An 18,371-nucleotide genomic window follows, 5' to 3' on the forward strand; every position below is an offset into this window, starting at 1 on the left:
CCACAAGGTAAAAAGAGGAGCAATCCTGCCCTCTTGTATTCATGTGAAATTGTTCCATCCTGTCCCACTGCTACTACGAATATCTGGTAGTCAGTGTGAATATTACTATAAAAACAGGGTGATTTGTATGAGTTGGAAAGGAAATGTGATTCTCCCTCAGCCTGATCTTATGTTCCACCATCAAAACAAAAATGAGAATGCCCTTCTCATCGCGCTCTTTAGTCATGATCAGTGTATCTCAGACAGTAATTTTTGCAGAAGAAACCAATTGAAAACACACCTGCCTGATGATGGTGACCAGTTTAAAGCCTACCTGCACTTGTTTTTGTCTGAATGTTTGTCAGTATTGACTTGCTATACATTAATGCTCAGATAGATTATCTACAATTCAGCTGGTTAGTTCATTAATACATTGTATGGTGATTTTGCTGTGAAGCTCTGATGATTTTCTGGACCAAAGTGTAGACAGACTAGTCATCACTAAAGCTCTGCTGCTAATCAGGCAAAAAATATATTACTGAACTAACAAACAGAAACATGTCATATCTGAGCCTGAAAATGGTCAACTGAGGGATGTAACTACATTATTTTCCTCAGAAATGCCCTCTCCTGTTAATAAAATGATGTCTGTTTGCTCTCAGTGAAATGCATTCACCTTGTACGGTTACTTCCTCCACACAGCAGCAGACTGTTTCCTGGTAGACTGAAACACACAGTGATCCTCAGCCTGAGCTGGACTACGTGTGAAATTCTCTTTCTGTTGCGGTTCAATCTGCTGTCTCCTCTTACAGAGGCCGACCACTCCAACCAGACTACTGCTTTCCACTTTGAAAGTTGACCCAGGAGGATTGTAGGAGAGTGTAGGAATGTATCTGTGAATATATGTTAGTTTGTACTTAATTGTGTCTTTGCCACAATGGTTGAACGCTTATCACAGAGTGTGCCTTCAGTCCCATCATCTCCTCTCTCCTCTGTCCCTGATTCATTCTAGTTTTTGTGTCATGAGCAGGGCGCTATCTATTTTGAATCAAACTGCTGTTTATTCTTGGCACAATAAATATGAGTGTGTGTATTTATAACATCAAGGATTCAACTGTGTTTTTTGTTTGTTTACTGATCCTCTATCATAGCTTCTCATTTTCCAGTGATATGGGCCAAAAGATTGGTTGTGGAGAGAAACAAAATACACTGGATGTTGATCTGAAGTTGTTTTAATGAAATTGTGAAGAAGGCCAAGATAACAGTATCAGTATATCATGTCATGATTGTGGTTAGGGTGTGCCACACAGGCAGGCTATTTATACAACATGCCAGTCCCCATTCCTGTTCCAAGCTGTAGGATCATGCAGTGACCTTCACAGGAGGCCTCGGAGCTGCTGACTGTGCTGCATGGCCATAAGGGGTGGGCAGGGGGGGAGCACTGAGCAAGGGTTAAACTGGAGGGGAAGACAGATATAATGTATTGAGTTCTTTTTTTTCTTGTTTTTTCATTCAAACCCTAATGAAGAATCTGTTTGGCTTTTGTCTGTCAGATTGTGAGAAGATCATAGAAGCAACATCTATGACTTATACACACAATTTAACAAAGAAGATTTAGATAATTCATGTGTATTTCAGGATATTTTTTCTTTTGTGAGTATTATAGTTTTTGTGTTGCTCACTCAAAGTTCACATTTCTGCACAATCCCCATTAAGAGTAATATACACCAACCTGTTCCTTGAAAATCAGAGAGCTTTTCTGGATCCACGCCATACAGGGACAGCCCACCACCAGTGATGTCATCGTTTAACATTTCAGAGGACACTGCGGTTGCGGGTTGAATGCAGTATGAGTGTGTGTTTGTGTGTGTGTGTGTGTGTGTGTCTACGGACAGACTGTATAGTGCAGTCTGCATGTAGGCTAAGCATGAGTGAGAAGAGAGCGTGTGAGAGTGAGAGGAAGCGCACAGCTGCATACATAATGCAGGCAAATGTGGGAGAGGTGTGTGTTGAAACATCCCAAAAGAGGTCAGTTTATGAAATATTAACAATCGCAGATATTTTTGTCCCCCATACAAATTCTGACAACTCTGGTCATATAGAGGTTTTTGTACTGTAGCTATGTTTTTAGCAACCACTCTACAGCAGATATGTGGTTTTATAATAATAACATTACCAGTAATAATGCTAACTAGTATCCAGTGGTATAACGACAACGGTGGTGCTGATTAAGCAATGCAAAAATTGTTTAAGAATTAAATAAATACCGTACATGGTCATAGAAGTCAACCAAGTTATTTGTTTTATTCACAGATTACCTCGTGTATAGACATTTAAACAACTGAGTCAGAAGTTACATCAGGCACCAAACAAATTTAAATTTGACTTTCACTTTATCCTGATTTATTATCAAGATAAAATGAAGGACACAATGGCAAAATAAGTGGTAGGACTGGGAAAAGTATTCTCTGTGTGATATACATCCTCTGCCTGTCCACACTCTGTCCCTGTTATGACACTTTAAGCATTACTCTACATTTATCTTACTGGCCCTGGAGGATTGAAAGCACAGTTCTAAAGACAACACTGACCCCTGGCTGTACTTTAAAAACACTGTGATTAAGTGATACTTGCTTAAGTCATGAATATTAAAAACGACACACTGATAATTAACACAGAGCATAAAGAATAATAAAACAATAAAAAAAATATTTATGTCAATAATTATGTAAACAGAGAGTGAAAATAGATTCATCATGGATTTCTTTTTTTTCATCCTTTCTCACCTTGAGTATTGACAATACACTTGAGATTTTTTTTTTTTTTTTATAAAATACAAAACGCAAGTTCACGTCACACACTGTGGTAATCCAGTTTTTCAAAATCAGTCAGTGGCAACCTTTTCAAAATTTTAATTTAACAATCTAACAATCTCAATAATATATTGTAAAGATTTGGTTGTGTGTGACACTATATTAATCTCACTGCATTTGAAACAATTATGTACAGTCTACATTTATTATTTCCAAAAGCTTAAGCTTTTTAGACTATATTTCCCAAGCTGCTTTCACTCTATTTTGCTACCAGTACTAAATCAGACCTGATATAGGAGAGCCATCACAGTGACATAACTTTACCTAACAAAAACATTGTAGTAAGTTTGTAGTTAAAATAAAATGAATGGAATCTTTGGACAGTAATGCGGAGTACTATGACGGTTGTACTAACTTAACTGGAAAAAAACACTAGTGTGGTCCTTTAAGGCTTAGTGTGATGCCACTATTTTTTACAACATTCATCCATTATAAAAAAAATCTTGTCTGACTGAACATCAGAGTTTTAAGTGAAAAAGTTTACCTGAAAACACATCAGGAAGTAAACTTTACCCTGTGCATCATCTCATGAGTATGAGTTAAGCTTCACAATAAAAGCTTTAAATGTTGGTCATGTGCACTCTGCAGTGGTTTTATCCTTGCATACCTCTTGTCTAAGATATCTGTGAGGACTCCTCTGACTCCTCTGCGATGGTGCGGTAATGCTGTGGCTGATTCTGAGCCAGAGGAGAGTCTGTTTGGCTGAACATGACCGGTCGACTCTTCAGAGGCCGTTTCAGCAGGAACCTTCGGGATGTCACCAGATCACCATAGCCCTGTGAGTGGGAGAAGGCGTAGCCTGACCGACGGGTGCTGATACGCCTGCTCGGTGGGCGACGTGGTGCAGGAGCCGGCAGCCCCTCCGTTCGTACCTTATACCTCACCTGGAAGAGGGAGAGAGAGACAAGTCTTTCATGTGGATCTACAGTAGTATTAATATAAGCACCTTTGTTCATTCAGGACAGTTTGTTGCTACACATGCTGCCTCTGGGTCCACATACCCAAACCATTTTTTTATTCATGATATTTTTCATAACGACACAGACTAGCATTTCACACAAAATAGGCTATACGAATTCTTGAATTCTATACTGGTATACTATAACAGATATATTGTAGAGAGCACCAGAAATCAGAAGTTTAATCCCACTGTAAGGTTTTTTCATTCAACCTAATGAAATTTATGTTATAAACATTTTTGAATGACTTGGAAATACCAGCTACTACACCTACAGCCATTTTATTCTTTTTAGAACTTGGTTAAGTAGGCTAATTTTTAACATAGCTAAAGCTACAGTTAATACAAATCGTATGATATATGATTATACTTACTTCAGAGATGACACATGGGATTGACATATTTATATTTAGGAATCCGACGTAAATTCATGTTTCTAGCTGCCTGCTGCTGAATTTTTAGTAATCTGATGCTAACCAAACCATGCTTCTACCTCTTGTAAATGTAATAAAATGTGATGTGGGCCTACTGCATGGTCTGTTCAAACTGTCTGTGAACTTAATGTTAATGTGTAAATTGTACATTACAATACATTGTGTGGATTTAAACGAGGTCAGAAAACTGTTGACAAAATATTTTACTTTCTAGAAACTGGAAGAGGAAAATGTGTAGGGGGTTCTGTCTGAGGTCCACCTGATCTAGAGACCTGATTTAAGAATGTGATACATTGTATTATATTTAGCTCAGTATATTAAGCAATATGGGCCACATTGTTGCCTGCAGGATGGTGTGGGAAATAATGTATTGTATTTTAAAGATGTGATGGTTAGTCTGTGTCATGTGTTACCTCACCTTGTCATTGATGGTGGGCTGAAGCTGAATGAGGATGAAGCGGTATGCAACCACAGGCAGAACACAGAGGAGGGTGGCCAGCAATATTGTCAGCCACACGTTTGGCTGGTTCAGAGAGTTTCTCGCAGTGCCTGGTGGAGATCAGACCAGCAGTCAGAGTGACAAAATCCCCTCTGCCTCCATAATGGACATTTGAATGAGTTGAATCTATACTCACCAATGAAGGGGAAGGTGGAAGTGAAGATGAGGAACATGCCATTGCTGTACATGGTGAATGTGATGGCAAAGTAGGCTGCAAGGCTGCCCCATGTGAAAAACTGGTTCAATGCTGTCCAGTAATGGGTGTCCAGACACAGCTGAAAAAAAATCAACCTTGAGAATCATTTTCTTTCAAGGAATTGCATGTCTGTCTATGGTTATTCTAACGCCATACTGCAAAGCAAACATCCTGCAGCCTTGACATACTGTGGTGATGGAGTTGTGTTTCTCACCTGTATGTTCACCGCAACAAGTAGGCAAGTCTGCGCCAGTAAAGCAAAGGACTGATAGTCGGCGATGTCTTTGCCGTCATCTCGCACCGTGTCGTAAATGGCCGCCCATGGGATGAAGAAGAGGATGAGGGAGCTGTAGCAGCTGTGCATCATACAGCGCACAAAGGCTTTCTTACTGAAGTAGAGGTTGAGTTGGCCCGGAGCGTAGAGCTGAGGATACTGGAAACTACAACGGTCATCCACATCCTGCAGAAACAAAGACACCGGGGTGTGAACTCAGTACGATTGGTACAATATTAAAATAAAATGTATTTGATGTGCAACAAAGTTTGTGAGTAGTTTCCAGAATAATGACTAATAATGACTATGACTCCTTACCTGGTCAAAGAGGCTCATGCCGAGGACAGGAAGAGCTGTGTAAACCAGGTTGTACAAGGTGATGAACCACTCGTCGTACACAGTCTATGAACAACAAAGACCACATCTCATTACGAATGTTATACATTTATGTGTACAGAACTCAGTTGTGGAAGTAACTTCTTTCCAGGAGATAATTATTTACCTTTTTAATTTGTATCATATGTCCACACAAAGTTCTTCAATTTCATTTACACATTATGTGGCATATTTATGATGTTACATTACGTAACAGCACGTGGATACTGCTATAAAAACTTGTGTGAAGACCACAACATCCAGACTGTGTGTCCATGGGTTATGTCAACACTATGACATTTTAATCTGTGTTCTTGTTGTGCTCTATTGCATGATATTGTATGATATGTGCAACATAGCAACACATATTCTTCTGTACCTCATATATATACATTCATATCCATTGTATACTTTCATTTACATTACTTGTGTATTTTTTTCCCACCATTATGATATTATTGTAGGCATTCAGTCATTACACAGTAATATGCATTACATGACTCTCACTAATGTGACATACTGTACAGTACTGTGTGATATATGTATCTTACCTGTGCCGAGAAGCCACAGAAGAAGGCATACCAGAAATGCACAAAGGTGAAGGTGAAGTTCTTGTAAAAGAAATATCGTAGGAACTTGCACATGCGTAGGTAGGACCAGCGACCGTGCACCAGGAGGAGGCGCTGCAGGTAACGGAACTGAGCAAAAGAAAAGTCACTGGAGAGGACTGCCTGCATGCCCTCCTGCCCACTGATACCCACTCCGATGTGAGCAGCTGAAAGAAAGGCAGGACAGTAAGAAGTCAAATTTACACAACAAGTAACTGGTGAGTATTCTCTTGCTGTTTGGGTTTGTATCAAATCTAGCTTTGAGCTTACCCTTGATCATGCTCACATCATTGGCTCCGTCCCCAATGGCCAGAGTGACGGCCTGCTTGTATTTCTTGACCAGCTGAACCACCTGGGCCTTCTGCAGAGGGGTGACCCTGCAGCAGATCACTGTCTGACACATACACGCTGTCCTCAGCAGCTCCAGCTGCAGGCCATCCTCCAGTGCAAAGGCCTGAGGTCAAAAGAAGGGGATTACTTGGCTGGAATGGGTTAGAATATCAATATAGGTCAAGTCCACTCAGCAAAACCCCCGTAGCTCAAAACATTTGAGGCCTGTCCACATTATTAGGAAATCAATTCTGGTTAGTGAAAATTTTGATTGCATCTATGTCTTTTTGGATGGCTTACAGTTCAGTAAAAATCAGCATATAAAAAAACAGTGTGTATGCCTGTACAATGACTTTGCAAACAGAGTGACTCACTTTTTTGGGTCCAGGCGGGTTAGATATTTATAAAAAAGTAGGATACCCAGCAGGGCATATTCTACAGTAGCTATACAGAAACAAAGGGAAGGACTGGGATATACATTTTGTTGGCTACTGGGAATAGCATAAAAAACTTTTTTACCAGACTGTGTCCATTTATAATTAGAGCATAATCTTCATCCACTTTCTCATCCAACACAGTCTCTGTCTTCTGTAACCAAAACAGGCCTGCTCGAGCCTTGACCACAGACGGCTCCTCTGGGGCATTGGGGCACATTTTTCTTCTTGCATTTCTGGAAAAAAAGGACAAAAGCAAGGCAGAAAAGGGTTGATAAAAAGATCAAATTTGTTAATTAAGATGTCACTCTTTCATTGGTCCGAGGGTTAGCAGGTCAATTCGGTGTTGGCCAAACCCCACACTTGAAAAGTTATTGTCCAGACTGTCACACTGACCACATGTCTTAAACTGTTCATTCTTCATTAAAACCTAAAACATATGCAACAATTAGTAATTTGTAATTAAATGAATGGATTAAACAATGTGTTTATCTGCAAATACAGTATGTAAGCCATACATTTTAGCACTTCTGGCTAACTAGCTCACTACCAAGTGTTACTTCTTAATCCAAAGGAAAAATCACTGAGTGCTTGTATTTGGGGTTACACCTCGATGTAAAGCGTACTGTTTAAGAATATTGTTGTGTCCCTCGGCGAAGAAGCTACTACAGTCTGCTGGTTTCTCGGTTCTGTATTTGTGAACAGAACACAGGCTAATATGTGCCATAGGCCAACACCAAAACAACTAACACGGTAATATTATCACATTGTGGTTCCGTTCCGTTCTTTTAGCTCTTAAAATATTTCTTCTTTATTGCTCACAGTTTGGAATTGTAAAACAGTCTAGTCGAGGTAAGGTTTTCATTTTCAGCCAACATTCATCAGCAGTCATCAGTTTAGCTCCCATAATCCAAGAATTGGGTTAAAATAAAATAAAAACAGCTTTTGTTGACAGTGAAATCCCAGGTCCTGATTCTATAATTTAGTTGCTAATTTTACTAGGCTACATACAGTACCTATGTCCTGCCAAAAAGAAAGGCAACAGGCAATGCATCTGGAAAAACATGGTCAGTGGTCACAGTAAGCTAAAGCTGCAAACTTGAGCTGTGCAGTAGCATCACCTATGCATCAAATTGTACCAGTTACTGTTTTCTTCCGGCTATTTTCAGGGTGTTAAATCTTGGGAAATGAACAGCTAAATTGTAACATTTCAATTTGGTTCAGCATTGCTGTTTCTGTCTTACTTACTGTAGCTCTTTTCTGACTTCTTCAGCTGTGTTAGCTGCCACAATAAAGACCTCCTTCATCTCCTCTCTCAGCATGTTGCAGGAATAGCCGATATTCTCTGCCGTCTCTGTTACAGAACATCAATATTTACAATCACTGTGGTGCATTTAGTTGGTCGAAGATGCCCAACACCTAATAACTCACCCTGAGTTCATAAAGTGTTGTGTTGTTTAGATATGTCACACACAGAGATTGACTGAGATTGACAGAGATTGATTGAGTGTAAGAGTAATATATTATTCACCTATGTAATGCTATACTAACCTTGTTTATCTCCAGTCAACACCCAGATTTTGATGTCAGCTTTGGCCAGCTGTTCTATGGTCTGTGGCACTCCGTCCTGCAGCTTGTCCTCCACAGCTGTCGCTCCCAGCAGCTACAAACCACAGGATGAGGAGGGTTTGGTATGATTATGTATTATGGTATGATTATAGGGTAGATATCCCAAAATGCTCTGAATAAATAAATAAATCTAAAGTCATCCCAGCATGTTGTTGATGATGCTCTACCTCTGTTTGCATAGTAGTTATTGTTGGTCTCATTATTAATTATTTAATGTGCTACTTAAGAGGGAAGGTAGACTGTACATGTCCAAAGATTTAAAAGGTGGACTTACCAGAAGATCTTTCTCTATTTCTTCATAAAGTTCATCCAGTCTCTCCTCTCGTCCGTCCATGGCAGTGCTGGCCTCGTGGTGGCGTTTTCTCCAGTTGTCCATGTAGCCCTCGTCCAAGTCCTTGTAAGCCAGAACCAGCGTGCGGAGACCATCGCCTGCATATTCCTGGACAGTTTACAGCAGTTACAAACTACAAATCCTGACCTCTTATGTAACTTCTGTGTGAGGGATAATGTAGAATGAGCAGGTTGTTATCGAGAAATAAACCCCGACAGGATGGATGCACAGAGGAAAAATACAACCACATCACTCACATTGAGGTGGTCGGTGGTAACTTTCTTGAGTTTGTCATATTCCGGGTGGAGTCTTTCATAGATGATGGTGTCTGCTCCTTTGCAATATAGAGTCAACTTTCCATCAGGGCTCCGCACTGGGAATTGCAGACGGGACAGAGTCATGACGAGGTCTTCACATTAAAACTCATCACTGATGATGACATCTTGGATGAAACCACAAATCTCTTTCTACTTTCTCTCACCTATGACTGACATCCTCTTGCGCACATTATTGAAGTCGAGAACAGCCAGAAGCTCATATACCACCTGTTTTCCCATCTCCATAACAGTGATGGTCTCTGGTGTGCGTGAGCGGAACACAAACCCAAAGTTTCGTGCTGCCGTCACCAGGGCACCTTCATCGGGAGACTGAGCCTGGTAGAAGAGCTCCCCTGTTCAGAGAGAAAGATGACAAGAGAGGGGGTGGATGGATGAGAGGAAAGAGATTGTCAATTGGCCTATGGTTGGTTTGAATTTTAACAACTGTACTGTTTTAACTGTACACTCCCAGACTGTAATTGTTTACTGAATATATCCCCCCTGAATGCATCTAATAATTGTTTAGGTAACTATATGACTAACTTGATTTTGTCATATCAGGCCTTTATCATCTGTGACTCTCTGACTGCCAATAAAAGTTTAACTGGCCAAAAAGAAAAAAAAAGATGTGAACATTGTCCTACTTGGAAACACATCATGATCACATCAACCTCTTCATATGGTGACGTCACAGTTAGATAGTCTGATAGACGTTGTGAAGTGACCACTAAGACCAGTATGAGACCAGGGGGGCTACAATATGACTGAAACTCCAGTTAGGCTAGCAACTGTCCAAGTTTAATACTTGAAGCAAAGCAGGCTTCGGCCCTGCTCATCCTCTTTGTTTAAGTACTGCCACATACTGTAAATCTGCAGGTAAACAGTGTGAATCCACACCCATGTGTCCCATTGCCGGAACTGATAACCAAAGTAAACATGTGCTGCTTAATCAAATCATAAACAACACTGGCACAATTACATTCTGGCTCATGCACAATGATATGGACTGTTCATAACCCAGATGTATGCCTCAAAGACTATAAGGCCTATATTTAAGTTATGGACATGACTGCTTGAAATTGTGAATTTGTTTCATTTACTATTAAACAGACAGTTTATTAGCTTAATTGACCAGCATGACATTTGAAACTTGCCATTTTCTAGATATTACTGTATATATTTGGATGTATTTGAACTGTTAATTATTCTTTCCATACTGGTCCACTCAGATTACACTTCTTCACACAACTAGATAGGAAGTGAATCTCATCCTAGAGATGTTTAATGGTTAATATGAAAATGGAAAAACAAGATGTATCATCGGAGAGAGAACTAGAGTGGTGTGACACGCCTGTTTAAAGCCTTTACAGCCCCTTGTAGTATTATGTACTTCTCATGCAGTAATAAAGACGTCCATTAGAGGATGCTCACCCTCTTTCTTTTCCTCAGGCATGACGGTGTGACACAGAGCCAGCAAGCGGAAGAAGGTTTGAGCCTCTGGGTTTCCCTCCTTCACCGTCTCCAGCAGACTGTGGTCGTGAAAGATGAACTTTGGATCAGCCAGCTCGTTCCACCTCAAGAAGTCCACACGCTCTGTTTTCTGCAAAGAGAAAAAAAGATGCAGACAAGAAATAAAAGAGCTACAATGATACATACACATTACAAATAATTCACAATTTTATACAGATATGTGTTTCTCACCTCTGTTATTTCCACCCTTTGTCCAGAAAAGTCAAGCAGCTCACCTGAATGACATATAAATACACTCTTAAGTCCATAGTTCATCTGATACCAGTGTTTCTATTGAACTCTGTAGTTATATAAAGACAGGACTGCTCACCGTAAGCTTTCCCATTGATGGAGCATCTATTGAAAGTCATGACGTTCTGCGTCAGGGTGCCAGTCTTGTCACTGAAGATGTATTTGATCTGTCCGAGCTCTTCATTGAGCGTGGTGGTCCTCGCCTGGGCAGGGGTGTCATTCTTTGGGTAATACATCTTCCTGTCCCAGTCTATGTAGAAGCTGTTCCCCAGGCGGATGATCTCCACACTGACCAGGGTAAGATGTCACAATGTGAGCCATGCAGGGAGGAACAAATTGCCCTTTTAACTATAGATTTCATTACTGAGTTACCTGACGTAGAGCGAAATGGGCACCAGCGTGTTCAGTACGATGACGTAGGACCAGAAGGACAGGAAGGAGGAGAGAGGAGCATCAACCCCAGGTTCACGAGGGAGGAAGATTGTGAACACTGAACCCTCCCTCACCTCCCAGATTGCATTGCCGATGGCCAGAACAGCACACATGGACGCCAGGACACCAAAGATCTGATGGATAGACACCACACATCACAATGGTTCAAAACCTATTCTATTGATAACATTGATCAGTTGAGAAATGTATGTGCATTTAGTGAAGGTAATGGAGCATTACGTAATCAATGGCTATTAGTGATGTGTGTTATATGTATCAGAAGGTGTGACCTCCAGGTTTTCATGTGTGATATTGATGCTGCTGTGCTGCATTTAAAATAACAAACTACTGCAGTTTGCATTTTAGTATATTTTATGTATTTTAGTAAAATATCACATTATCTCAAAATCAATAATATCCTGTCATATTTTCAGTCTGGATTCGGACCTAATCAACAACCACTGCTCTAACTGACTAATGATATATTTTCAGCATTTGACTGATAATCTAATAATCTCACAGGAGCTATTTATTGATCTGAAGAAGGCTTTTGATTTGGTTGACCACTACTCCTAGACAAGCGTTATGCAATTGGTTTCTCGCAAAATGCACTTTTCTGGTTTAATTCCTATTTGCATAATAGAAAGCAATGCGTTGTTCTTCAATGTCTGACTTATTTGTTCAACAAAGATATGTACCCCAGGGTTCAACCCTTGGTCCTCTTCTTTTTTTCAGTTTTCATTAATGATCGTCCTTTAATTTGTTCTAAGATTATACTTCTAAATCTAATGTTCTACAAATACAAAATGCCCTTCAAATTCAAATTCCTGCTAATTGTGTCCAATTTTGGACGATTTTGTATGTTAGGACCCCCTCGGAAACAAGAGAATTCCTCTCAAGGGGTTTATCCTAGTCAATACATTTGAATGAATGATGTCAACACTTGAATGTACTTACACACAAGACCAGGACATTCATCAGGTGATCTATGCTTGTGCGTTTGAATCTCGTCTTTCCGCTGTTCTGCATCAGCTTGGTGTCTGGACCTGGAGAGATTCATTCTTATGTTCAGAATCACTGACTTGTGCTGTCAAAGGCTGTTCAAGGCTGTGTTGAAGGGAAAATCTCCCTAAAACTGTCATTAACATCAAATGTCCAGGGAAGGTTTTTTTTTTTTTTTTTTTTTTTATCTCTGAAGTATTGTGACTTTATGAGAATGAGACTACTTCGTTGACATAAGCTGTTGATTTTTTTTATTTTTTTTTACCTCATCTCAGTCGAGATTTTAGCTGCTATTCTAACAGCTGCTACTGTGAGTTTACCTCCGAAGATGACCAGACCGAAGCACCACTCGGTGTTCCTCAGAGTACATCCTCTGAGCAGCACCTTGTCGTTGTCCAAGGATTTGGTCTCTCCATCTACAGTCAGAGTCCCTTTGAACTTGTCCAGACGATTGTTGGGAGGTTCACATCGCACCTCAGCTGAAAGACAGAGGTGAGGAGTCAGCATGAAGCCCATCTAAACTTAATACTTACTAATAGTTACACTACATAATAACATGCTACATATATTGTAGCATATTGTTTACTCCACAATGTAAACAATATGGTCTGTCATTAAAAAAATACAGTAATATTGAAGTAATACTAAAAATCTCAAATAGCCGATATAATGAGCCTGAATACCTTAATAGTTTTGATAATTATTTTCTAATACTTTTACATTACTTTCAGTGGAGTATTTTTAAGACTTTTTCTTCATTGGAAGACATAGTTATGTTTGTGGAACATATGGAAACCTATTTTCAGTCATAAGTCAAAAGTTTGACTTTTTGCCTGATATTTTAAACGTACAATGAATATTTTTAAATTAAAATGTTTTGATTCTCTTATCTTTTATTGGCTTTTATTGTTAGTAATTGGCATCTGTGTATTTCATGGGCAGAAGAGAAGAAACAGAAATACATGTGGACAAAAAATGTTTTTGGTTATGTCTGTGTGATCGATGTAAATATGTTACTGTTGCCATGTTTTGCTTTGGTTTCAGATGTCTGTTCTGCTGGTTTTGCATAAAAACTTAGAGTAATTTCAGTATATCAAATATATCGAATCAACCAGTTTTTGTTTTTTTTGTAATTAATAAAGAAGCAATACCACAATTCCAAAAATTATGCTGTGTTTTTTTTTTTTTTTTTTTTTTTCAGCCTCTCACCAGTGAAGCCAGCCAGGGCGTCGATGCTGTCCCCCAACTCTCCAGTTACAGTCAGGGCCTGTTTCACCTTCAGATTAGTTTCACTGGGGGAGTGAAAAGAGAGAGGACATGAGAAGTGATGTGACTGAGAAGGAAATCCAAGACAGTGTGAGACACTTATGTGCACACAAATGCACTTCACACTCACCCATCTAATTCAGCTGTTTCCACATAGACCAGATTGAGAGGCTCGCTGCTGGATAACAGCAGGAGGTCTGCCTGAGAAATGAAAGCAACACGAGCATAAGATAAGTGACAATCATAAGTTAGAATAATAAAACAAAAGCATAATAAATAAGAATAACAAAAAAAAAGTAAATCAGTTATAGTGTAGCTGTATAGTGTACTCACTGTAACAAATTGATTATTCTCCAGTTTGATTATGTCTCCAACTTGAACATTCATCCATTTTTCATTTCTCAGTCTGCCAGAAAAAGAGTGAAATCTGAGTACTGCACAACAATTCACTCAAAACACGACCTGTTACAGCTCTATGCTGGTTAACAGTTGCAAATTTGTTTTTGCATATTTATCATGTGCAATTTACAAATATCTTCAATGACTCACTCTCCGTCGATGAGGATATCCACCTTGCGGTTATTCACTTGATTGTCACTTCTGTGTCTGTTCTAATCAGTAAACATGAGAGAGAACAATTTTATTTACACAGATGCTTTCAGTTCCCCATGATCTGTCTGAGTGGGATTCCTATTTAGTTTATTAATTAATAAGATTTTTCTTTTTTAAATTTCCCCCAAAAAATTCCCCCCTCTGATTGCTTACTACGTCATCACTGGCATCCTTGACTGCTGTTATAGCCAGCACCAGGACCAGAGGGACAGCTGTGGTAAACCAGGAGAGAGAGGACACTTGTGGGATGAGCTGTGAAGAGAACATAAACACAATCACACAGACACACAGACACACACCCACACACACACATTTGAGAGGCTTTACTTTTTCACAACTGTTGGATTAAAATACAGTTTTACAGTCTACAACAGGCATGGGCAACCTATTCCACAAAGGACCAGTGTGACAGCAGACCTGTACATTTAAATAAATAAATAAAAACAGTGTAGGTAGCTATGAGTGAAGCACATAGAGTCCACATCGACTCAGAAAAGAGTAAAAGCCTACCTGAAGGACAAAGAGGAAGAAGAAGTAGGCATTGGCAAGCCTCCTGAGCTGCTCAAATAGGTTCAGTGGCAGGAAGGTGAAAATGTTGTACTTGGAGGTCTTGATGGCGTTGTTCTGAAGTAGAGGAAAGTGACAGAGGACAATTACAATACTGTGTACTTAATATGATTCAATATGAATTATTGTACATGAAAAAGTTCTTTATTTTTCAAGGGCAGCACAACAACAAATCCTTATTTTGACTGTATCTGTAACTACCAGGTGAAGGGGGAAATGCTAAAGGGATCTCTCTCACACACAGGAAGTGCAGTTTCAACACTTACAGCATAGTTGTAAGACAAGTTGAAAGGTCTGTCATTGGCTCGTAAGTGTCTTTCCTCTGTGGAAAAAGAAGAGACAAAGAAATCAGAAAATAAAAGATAATTTCAGACCAGGAGATGGATACAGGTGTGTTCCTGCATATGACATCCTGTATGTAAAAGTATAAGTGTGATCAGTCCACTGACACAATGTATCAAAGACATGATGTAAGGACAAGAAAGATATGATGCGGTTACCTTCCTTCTTTGGCTCTGAGCAGAGCGTGCCAAAGTATGACACTACCGACCCCATCTTCAGCTCTGATTCTCCATTCTTCACACCTAGAGAAAGTGGCCGTTACATTTCCGCAGAGAGACGTGGAGTTAGTCGGACAAAGAACCACTTCTCTGTACGTAGAGAGACCTTGTATGCTGAAATAGCAACTGAAAGGGGAAACTGTGGCAAAATTGAGGGGGAAGCAATTCATTGACAAACATTCACGCACACGTTGTGCAGGTTAGTTTGAAAACCAGTTTAGATATCCTGTATATGCAGATGATGTTGGACATTATTTGACTCAAAAAGGTATAAATATGCAAAAATGGCTTAGGTAGTATTTTGATTAGATTTTCTTCTGATGGTCTATTTTTCCAAATTAGACCTTCAACCAATCAAAAACAGACACGGCACTTCTGTGCACTTTCACACAACATTTATATTAGATGACATATCAAGCCTACATGAAACTTCCTTCAAGGATCTACACAATCCTCTAGACCTTATCTGTGCTGCAGAGCTGTAAAGATATGTGGACACTCCCTCCCTCTGCAACCCTTTGTACCAGAGTAAAATTTATGGCAGATCATCCATCAACACAAAGATCGAGATGACATGATAAGACCATGGACGTTTGACTTCATAATCGATCTACGCTCACACTATAACTCCTTGAACTGATCCAGGCAAGAAGTGAAAGCCAAGGTTTCTGGCTCATATGTATTTATATGGACATTGCAGCAGTCATCTGCCAAAACAATACAGAAAACAACAGGAAGAATATGAAATGTCCGGAAATAACCAAAATCTCTTCAGGAAAGCCTAAGCCAGCTCACTCTGTTATCGTTCTACTGTCACACTGAACATGACACATAAAAGAGTTATTGTGTATCACTGTGTAGCCTCTGAGCCACTAGGCCTCGACTTTGATTAGTTATGTGTTTTATACTGTATGTTTCTCACATTTCAAAGGGTTCAGAACGTGAGCTGCTCAATGATCTTTATCTGCAAAGATCCAATAGTCTCAACACAAGAAAGAAAACAACCACATACCTCAAACAAAAATGTAATCCTTTAAGTCCTGTATACACATGGAGCCCTGAAAATGAGAGGAGAAAACACTGCAAGTTTCAGTCCTTTCTCAGATTTCCACCTCAGATAAGGTAAATCCAGGTGCTGGTCTGTGCCCTGTTTGGACGACAGGGCACCAACCTTGTCCCAAACAGAGGAAAGGAGGTTCAAACGGGGCCTCCGGCCGGATGAAAGACACCCAGGATGGACGGCAGGTGAAGTGGTGTGGTGCTGAGAGAGGCGCCTACAGTGGGGGGTTTCAGGTTCATGTAGGAAGAGCAGGGATCTCCCCGGGCCTAACAGCTCAGAGCTTGAGCAAACAGTGCAGCGATCTTTGGACCTGGATGGTGAGACAGGCCAGGAGTGGAGGGGCAGTAAAACAACAGTCCAGGTGAATGGCTCCAGCCAATCAGGGCCAGCATGAAGGTTGTGATCTGGGCGGTCAGGTATGTAACACACCCTGTGATGGGTGCGCATGCTCAGACACACAGCTTATCTTTCCTCAATTTCAATATCAGCTCCTGTAATTCAACTGACATTTTGCTTGTATCACAGGAACGAAACAAACCAAGCAATTGTTCAATTTATGAAAGAAAGAGATTTTCTTTTTTCATGAAAAAAAAAAAAAAATTCCTATGACAACATCATGAACAGATATTGTCACTTCACGACTGATATAAGCATCCAGGTGCTTTCAGAAATGGAATTTAATACCTGAGCTCCGGCACAAAGGAACACTGTGTTGTCCAGGGGACCTCAGCATGAACCACTTGCTAAATTAGTTATTGTGTTTATGTGTGTGTGCTCACTGCCCGCAAGTGCTAACACTCACACACACAAATGCATAAAGTGTCACATAAGCACAGATGTGAGAGGACCTACGCACAAAATGGTTTCAGGATGGTGAAACTGACAAGAAACACTAAAACATGCCACAAAGATCAATTTGTGACTGTCAAGGCAGCATTCAAGAGATTTCCCAGGAAGAAAAAAGAAACAAATATTCAGTTTTTCATGTGCGCAGTGGTAATGTGAAAATTCATTGACTGTTACCAACAGGAGAATCATTATTGCCATTTCTAGTTTAATTTAGAAACTTCGGTGGAAGCATTCTGCAAGATTTTGGTTTGACCTACGAAACTATACGGAAAAATCAAACAAATATATTTTTTATTTTTCTACAGATTTGCAAACTTGGATTTCTGATTCAGTTTTTTTGATACACGTTTACAAAGAATGATTTTCAACTCCAGACTTTGGACTTTCTTATGTGCGTCATATAACAAACTGAAAATGATATTGACCCATATTTGAGGCCAGCGGTCCATAGACTCTAGAGTATACAACAAATGAAACCTTGCAATAAGACTTTAAACATCTCAGAAGGTGTGTTTCTTGTTTTCTGCAGTAAGAATGCCCCACTAAAAATGTGTTTTTCGTGATGTCACTGAGATATCATGTCTCTGAGAATGAGACTGACAGATGTACAGTAGTTCTGAAAATAATCTGCCCTCAGCTCTGGTTTAGGGTTGTTGCTGATATGAAGGCATAAAAATTAATTTACTTAGTTAAGATCAAATGCCCAAGTGACTTTGTGAATGAGTAAACCATGTCCATTCAGTGTATCTAAGATAAGAAAATGTGGATAAAATGTAAGTTAGATAAAGTTTGTAAAAGATTGAAAGATGAAACAGTTGAGGTGGGACAGTCTTAAGTTAAATCAATATGACCATAACCTGGCTGAAAATTCATTGGCTGTGTTGCATGCTATAGTCCATTAAAAATCTGCCATGTCATTGTGAAAAAACAACAAACACACAGGGACACATTTATAGATACTCTTCAAATACTTTATACAAAATTCATTAACTGGAATGTTTACATGGTGACAACAACAGTTCAGA

At 39.7% G+C, this 18,371-nt stretch overlaps 1 protein-coding gene across 1 annotated transcript; it reads right to left on the reverse strand.

Moving 5' to 3' along the window:
* Positions 1 to 2,258: 2,258 nt before the first annotated feature.
* atp8b5b (ATPase phospholipid transporting 8B5b) lies at positions 2,259 to 16,769 on the reverse strand. Its single transcript, XM_083983878.1, has 28 exons — positions 16,450 to 16,769; positions 15,378 to 15,461; positions 15,144 to 15,199; positions 14,821 to 14,934; positions 14,464 to 14,562; positions 14,248 to 14,309; positions 14,032 to 14,104; positions 13,829 to 13,899; positions 13,642 to 13,724; positions 12,753 to 12,911; positions 12,388 to 12,476; positions 11,371 to 11,564; positions 11,078 to 11,286; positions 10,939 to 10,982; positions 10,669 to 10,837; positions 9,402 to 9,590; positions 9,178 to 9,293; positions 8,864 to 9,028; positions 8,512 to 8,623; positions 8,209 to 8,314; positions 7,046 to 7,196; positions 6,467 to 6,650; positions 6,140 to 6,363; positions 5,532 to 5,615; positions 5,154 to 5,399; positions 4,880 to 5,018; positions 4,658 to 4,793; positions 2,259 to 3,731 (listed from the first exon to the last, which is right to left on the reverse strand). Exons 2-28 carry the CDS (start codon positions 15,430 to 15,432, stop codon positions 3,467 to 3,469), a joined length of 3,594 nt encoding a protein of 1,197 aa, XP_083840004.1. The 5' UTR covers positions 15,433 to 15,461; positions 16,450 to 16,769; the 3' UTR covers positions 2,259 to 3,466.
* Positions 16,770 to 18,371: the final 1,602 nt, after the last annotated feature.

Source organism: Trachurus trachurus (genome assembly GCF_905171665.1).
Source record: "Trachurus trachurus genome assembly, chromosome: 12".
NCBI classification, from domain to species: domain Eukaryota; kingdom Metazoa; phylum Chordata; class Actinopteri; order Carangiformes; family Carangidae; genus Trachurus; species Trachurus trachurus.